The sequence below is a fragment of the Myotis brandtii genome, unplaced genomic scaffold, assembly GCF_000412655.1.
Source record: "Myotis brandtii unplaced genomic scaffold, ASM41265v1 scaffold243, whole genome shotgun sequence".
NCBI lineage: Eukaryota > Metazoa > Chordata > Mammalia > Chiroptera > Vespertilionidae > Myotis > Myotis brandtii.
This window is the reverse complement of record NW_005359195.1, coordinates 852,866-860,331: the sequence shown is the minus strand read 5'-3', so window position 1 is coordinate 860,331 and position 7,466 is coordinate 852,866. Positions and strand designations below refer to the sequence as shown.

Genomic DNA, 7,466 nt, shown 5'->3' with positions numbered 1-7,466 from the left:
TCTGTAGACTACAAGGTTATTTAAAATCTTTTGGATTTAAAAAGATGAATTAACCTAAACAATTTTCTATTTTTCCTATTTTTCTACTTATTCCTCAATTCCTGCCCTTTGTATCACTTTGGGAGAGAAGGCATAGAGCTGTTTACACAGTTAGGAATTTCTACCCCTGGCTACTTGATTTACAGTATGGAACTTGCAAGATTAAATTATGTCTTGCACAAAAAGGGTAGCACCAAACTGCCTTACCTGTCTACAGCACCACTTGCAGGGGAGGGGGAGGAGGCAGTTCTTTACGTGGGCAGTGCAATGCTTCCTCCTCTTCTGCAAGCAGTGCTGGAGATGCTGTAGAAGGAAGGGCAGCAATGAGAGGTGTGAAGAAATGGTGGAGGGCATGAGGAATGTTTGTTCAAAGTACTTTTTGCCTTCCTATGCCTAATATGGTGCCCAGGGTATAAATGTCTACATTGATAAAAGGGTACTTAATTACAGTATCCAAACTGAATCTGATCAAAGCCAACTTAAAATGTAAGTCCCTATGGGCTCTATTTTAAGGTCACTAGCGTGCACAATCTAGCAGATAAAAAGTATACCTCAAAAAAGTGTATTTTCAATTTCAGCCTTTATTCTGAATTTCTTGATTGTCTAGGTTCCAATAAAACATGCTTAAGAACATATCTGTAAATATTTCAATTCTAAAAAAAGAAATATTACCTTAAAAAGTTAAAATTAAAAGTTAATAGTAAAAGTCTTTACAAATAGACTTTTAGCTATAGTAGTTTTTAATTGGATTACATAGCTTTTAAGATTTTTTAAAACTCTAAGATTTTAAAAAAAATTAACATGCTAAAATTTAAGATAACTACTAAAATTCTTGGAAATGTTATATTAAGAATACTAAAATTTTAAAACAATATGACATATTTATTTAGAATACTTCTTAGAATCTCTATTGATAACAAATGTTTAGTTATTTTAAAAAAATTATTTAATAATCATTTATGCTCAAGATATTTGTGTTATGTACTTTATCAACCAAATAATTGTATTTATAACAAACTCATCATACAGTTCATTTAACTTGTCTAAGTAAAAATAAGATGTATTATATTTGCACTATATCGTCTCTGGGGCCATGTTTCAATTATTCTTCTAACAGCACAATGGCATACAATTAGTTTGTAATCTTGCCAAGAAATTTTCCACATTTTCTACAAAGAAATCAAAGCTAACTTAGTAGTAATTAAGGAAGTTACTAAGTTTCCAAAACACTCATCTGTCTACAATAACCTATTGAAATATATTTAACACTGAGTTTACCTGATTATATCCTATTAACTGGCACTCCTTTGAAAATTATCAACAACTTTAAAATTTTTCAATAAAACTATGTAACCGATGCATAGTCTTTATAGTAAACTATACTGGTAACATAATATAATTCTTGAATTCACTCCAAAGCTGAATCTCAACAATTTGTATACATAAAACTACATGATAACATGCAGACATGGGCATACTTAAAAATTTGAGAAACTATTGCTAAAAACATTATTTTATTAAATGAACCCAACTACTTAATGAATAAAAAGCTTCCAAATCTTCTTCAGGCAGTGCACTGTTCAAATATGGTTTCAAACTGGTAAACTACTAATAATGTCTTAATGTTTAATATGTCCAATTTGAATATGACAAAAAATATTCAGTATCTACGTCAGAATTATCCAGAATGATGAAGATATTTACATTTGTCAAATAAAGATATACACACCCATAGTCTTCATAAAAGAAAGGAATGTTCAGTATGTGTTAGTGTAACTGCATATATAACTTACAAGTAGAGATATGACCAGATTTTTTCATAGTGGGCTACTATACTGATTTCTAAGACAATCTAGTCAACTTTTATTAGTAAAATATTTTCAAATGAAACCTTATCAATTATCCCAGTTATTATTTTTTATAATATACCCAATATTGTTGTTGTTTATAATTTTGCTCCATTGCTAAATATAACCACGAAGTTCCATGAAATAAAAAAATGTACCCACCTCACAAAATAATGTAAGCTTGTCATCTGGTAAAAGACCATTAGCTTCATCAAGCAAAAAATCCCTTCGAATGAATTTTTTAAAACCCCAGTCCTTCCCTTGTACAAATCGATATGCTCTTTGGCTTTCTGGTGGGAAACAGAATAGAAGTTTAAATAAAACAAGTATCCAAGAAACATTTTTGTAAATGATAACACAGTTAAGTGAATATGAAAAAATAGTAAGAAGTACAGATATTTGTGTTCATAAATAAAATGTGTCATCAGAGTTATATCAGGTAGAGCCAGATCATTCCCCAGCACTACTCAAATTTTGGCCATCAAATGAGCTCACTTTCAGATTCCTGAATCTCTAGGTAGAAGAAAATGCAGAACAAATCTCATGGAGAAGAAAGATCTAGGCCCTATAATAATAAAGAAAGATCAAAACACACTGGCATGGGCATATTGTTCATCATCTACCATCAGCACCTGATTACAAACACAACTCTCATTTCCTTCTTCTCTCTTGAAAAGCAGATGCTCTAAGTCATCAGGAAATCCTTTAAGCTTAAGCTTTCCTGGGACATCCATCCCACTGACAAGTTTTACTGAACCAGAAGACACCCATTAACTGGTGAAAAACCTAAATAATGTCACTTATCATTCCCAGGTCTTTAGACATAATCCCCTAAAAACAATTTTCGTAAAAGTCTGAAAGACGGTTTTTAGTATAATTTAATTTAATAGATATATGTCTGAAGTAAACTGTATACTATGAAATAAACAACATCCTCTACAATTAAGTATTCACTGTCTGTTACACAAAAAATTAATTGGAGGTGGAACCAGTAGTAAATCTAATTGCAACACACTATGTTATGGACTGAATGTGTGTATCCCATCAAATTCTTATGTGGAAACCATACTGTTACAGGATTCCAGGGCAGGAAGAACAGAGAATGAGAAAAAAAGTTAAAACAAGGCCAATTTTGCAGCCAGCTTGTAACTAATAAGCCATTATCTTCCCCAGCCAAGGACAGGAGAGCAAATGGTTTAAAAAAAAAAATAAAATCCTCCCTATGGAGAGAATACAGAAGGGGGGGGGGGTGGAGGGCAGGGAAGAAAGGGAAAGGAAAAAAGGGCAGTTTTACTCCCTAAGTGGAGAAGCCAGCAGTCTCAAGGCTTGGCAAGATAAAGTTGCCAGGTGCTACTCATGATTTCTGGGAAGGCCACAATAAAGAAAAAATGGGACTTTGAGAATAAACCAGTACCAAAATATTCAGCAAAGGAATTTTGAAACCTATAAACAAGAAGGCATATAAAGCCTCAGACTCCCTCCCAACTCGCTCTTCAGAATAGCTGAGAACCCATCTGTGCTTCATAACCAGATGTACAGTTTGCTTGCTTTGCTTCTTTAATAAAGGTGCATGCTTTAATAAATGGGCTTTCCACAATATATTTAAGGTCTCTCGTATAAATTCATTTATATGAGAAGATAAGGATTGAGGTTGGGAACAGCCTTCTCCCACTGACTCAGGGCACTGTCCTGGAACACCTCTCTGGAGTTGGTGAGAGGTGCCTATAACAATACCTTCCAATGTGATGGTATAAGACAGTGATGGCGAACCTATGACACGCGTGTCAGAGGTGACACGCGAACTCATTTTTTTGGTTGATTTTTCTTAAATGGCATTTAAATATATAAAATAAATATCAAAAATATAACTTTGTTTTACTATGGTTGCAAATATCAAAAAATTTCTATATGTGACACGGCACCAGAGTTAAGTTAGGGTTTTTCAAAATGACGACACGCTGAGCTCAAAAGGTTCGCCATCACTGGTATAAGAGGTCAGTGATTGGGACTAGATAAGTTCATGAGGGTGGAGTCCTCATGAATGGGAATGTTGCTCTTATAAAAGACCTCATTAAGCTCCCTAACCACTTCCACCATGTGAAAACATGAGTAGTTAGTCCACAACCCCAAAAAAGGATCTTCATCAGAATCTGACCATGGTAAGCACCCTGATTTTGGACTTCCCAGCTTCTAGGGTCAGTGAGAAATAAATTTCTGTTGTTTCTAAGCCATCCAGTCTGTGGTATTTTGTCATGGCAGCCTGGACTAAGACACTCCACTGTCTTAAATGCCAGATAATGTGAAACTGTATTACTTTGGCAATAAAAGATAATATTAAATAGTATGTATTTAGAGGAGGTTATTTTGTGATGTTAACTTGATTCTGTGAAAACACTTAAAATTTAATGCAGCAGTTATGATATATTGTCCTACTATGCACATTATACATCTTCTTTTGAAACTCCAGGTTACATGATTTCAGCAGGTTACATATGGGAACAAGTCTTAATACTAAGAAAAACTGACTTCCTTTCAGTCAATGTTCTGGTCTATTATTTAAATAAAATTTTAGGGACAAAATAAGACATTAAAAATCTTTCCAATATTCTTCAGATTTTATCTAACAAAAATAGCAAGGGAGAAGAGAAATATTTCCTGAGCACCTATTACATATGCCAGGCATGGGACCAGCAACTGTGTTTTCAAGTGACAAGTGAATGTCATTTTAGAACATGAGAAAATTAAGTTTTAGTATTATTTTAAATAATTTTACATGTCTATGAAGTCTAAAACTTACTACAAAAACTATAGCTCTACACAGGTGTTTAAAATTAATTAATAGCCAAATTAAATGTTTTAGGCTAAGCAGACTTTAGTGGGAAAATATATCCTAAGCTTTGTAGGCAAACGTGCAGAAGTTACAGCAAGTAGTTACAGAGTCTTCAGTTAGTTTGCAAATCACTTACCCATTGCTTTTGTTTCTTCTCTTTTAGCGTTCAGAAGGGAAAATTTGAATTTTGCTCGAACTTCACTTTTTGGGCAGCTGACTAAAAGCAAATATAAGGACAAGTAGTCTTTACTTTCATCATCTAATCCTTTTGGATTTACCCTCAGGCACCTAAAATAAAACAACAGGCTCACATGGAGGAATATGATACTTGAAACATTCAGAAAAGAGAGGCAATAACAAAATCATTTGTTAATATCCCCTCAATCCCCCTCTAGTTCTTTACAATTCTCTATACTATTCTTAGAAATCTAAGGTAAAATAGATTATTATCTGTTCAGGTACAGTAACAACAAAACAATAAAGTAGCCAATGATAACATCTAAACTCTAAGCAAACAAAAATCTTACCATTTCATTTTGTCACTTGGGCTAGATGAGAACGTTGAACTTTTTAACACTTCACCCATTTCTTCTCGACAAAAACTGAAGTTATTAATGGTCCACATGTAGGAAAATTTTACAACTTTAACCTAAGAGATTAAAAAAAAACACTTTCATAATGAACTTTATGCTTTTAACCTGTCACATGTTAAACATCCTATGACCCAGTCTTTTAACATTTCTAATAACTATACCAAAGTACTTCATAATACTCTCAAAATACTCTAAAATTTGTAAGTAAAATAAAGTGAGGCATTTCTACGACATGTACCTGTGTATAACACCAGCTTTCTGCTATAGGAGCAGTAGACATATCTCCAGGGAGAGGTGGGGTGGGTTCCCGAGACATTGCCGATTTATTGCAGTCTTCCAAGATTTATGCACTATCCCATACAGTTGAGTACTTTACTAAAAGGAAAAAAGTTTCATTTACTGATCAAAAAGCTTAACTGACTAAATTCAGGGAAGAAATATTTAAACAATCATAAAACAATTATATGGGAACATGTGTTTCATTATTTTTATAATTTTAAAGAAATCAGCCTTTGTAATATAACACTAGAAACATAAACAAACCTAATACTTGTAGATAAGACATTATTTTATAAAGATAGATTTACCAAAATACTATGAATCAAAAATGACACAGCTTAATAGTACGATCATAAACACAAAATAATATAGAAACAATATTTGATTCACCTACCTTCATCTTTTTATTGACTATTTGCAAAAATCCAAGGGGTTCTAAAGTCAGAAGAGCTTTGGAAATTACAAATATTGGTCACTCATATGGTAGATCCCAAAATTTTGACCAATGAAACACAGCTGGGACCTAACTGTAATGCTGTGCAGTAAGAAATACATAGATTTCCACAAAAGTCTAATTTTATCTCACAATAAAACTCCATCCCTATCAGTTTGTTCCCTATTAAAGACTATGTGTCATGCGAAAAACCAAGATGATGGTATAGGTAAACATCGGAAATTGCTTCCTCGCACAACCACTTCAAAAATAAAACTAAAAGACAAATCGGACATCATCCAGAACCACAGGAAGGCTGGCTGCGTGGAAATTCTACAACTAGAAGGAAAAGAGAAAAGCACACTGAGTCGGAAGTAAAGTGCAGAGGTATGGAGGCGCACATGGAAAGGGCTGGCAACTGAGGACACGGCTGTCTTTTTCAATCGGGAGGGAGTCTCAAGCTCCTGACGGCTCTCAACTCCAGTTCCGGGAGAGTCTCTGGGGACCCAGACTCATACGGGGAGAAACTGGACTGTCTGGCATCGGTCGGAACTCGGGGGTGGCTTTCTCTCAGAGGTGCTTGCAGCGATTACCAGAACACTGAGACATGGGGCCTCTTAGGGGAGGACTGAGGATCAGCCATAGCTGTTTGCCCCGCCCTGTTGATTCCCTGAGACCCTGCCCCACCCAAGCTGTGTGCAGAGGTTTCTGCATATGAAAGGCCTGGCCCTTTGCAATCTGAAAATTACCTAACAAACTGCAGCTGGGTCAGAGAGACCCAGAACTTCCAAAAGAAGGCCCATAGCAGCTTGCACTGCTTCACAGCTGGGCCTCATCTAGGCACCTCCGAACCCCAAACAAAGAAGAGGAATCTGCAGATCTCTCCATAGCTCCTGCTGGGTAGCCTCAGGCAGAGGCTAAATTAGCACCTCCTTAGAGATCCAAGAGCCAGTGTACCCAGTGGTCAGAGTGGGACCATCCAGATTACAACTCCTCAGATCCAGAAGGGACACATTCAGCAGGTAGACTCAGTGAGCACCAAAGCCCCACTGAAGCAAGTCTTGCCCCAGAAGGGTGTCTCCAGCACAGAAGTTCTCCCACTGCAGACACAGCTGATTCTCACAGCCAATTGGCCTGGAGGTCAATTCCTCCCAGTGATAACTACAACAATCAAGGCTTAACTACAACAAGACTGTGCACAAAGCCCACAAAGGGGTGCAACAAGAGTGTCCAACTCAGGTAATTGGGGAGGCTGAGCCACTGGGACCTATAGGACACCTTGCACACAAAGCCACTCTATCAACACAGGGAAGCAGCCAAAATGCAGAGACAAAGAAACAGGTCACAAATGACAAATGGAGGAAAGCAAACTACTAGATATAGAGTTCAAAACCACAGTTATAAGGGTTTTCAAGAATTTTCTAGAAACCGCCGATAAATTTAGT

The 7,466-nt window shown here is 35.9% G+C and overlaps 1 protein-coding gene across 5 annotated transcripts in view; it reads right to left on the bottom strand.

The window, feature by feature from the left end:
• The window catches only part of SPOPL (speckle-type POZ protein-like), a 52,183-nt gene that overhangs the window by 14,781 nt on the left and 29,936 nt on the right, over positions 1-7,466 (bottom strand). For 3 of the 5 annotated variants that reach the window (XM_014540357.1, XM_014540358.1, XM_014540356.1), the window contains 5 exons: positions 5,548-5,684; positions 5,244-5,365; positions 4,853-5,004; positions 2,049-2,176; positions 247-342 (listed from right to left, as the gene is read on the bottom strand). In XM_014540357.1, the coding sequence (XP_014395843.1) occupies positions 247-342; positions 2,049-2,176; positions 4,853-5,004; positions 5,244-5,365; positions 5,548-5,625 (576 nt within the window). In that variant the 5' untranslated portion in view covers positions 5,626-5,684. Of the gene's footprint in view, positions 1-246; positions 343-2,048; positions 2,177-4,852; positions 5,005-5,243; positions 5,366-5,547; positions 5,685-7,466 lie in introns of those variants that run through there. The other 2 variants (XM_014540359.1, XM_014540360.1) reach the window with 2 other exon arrangements.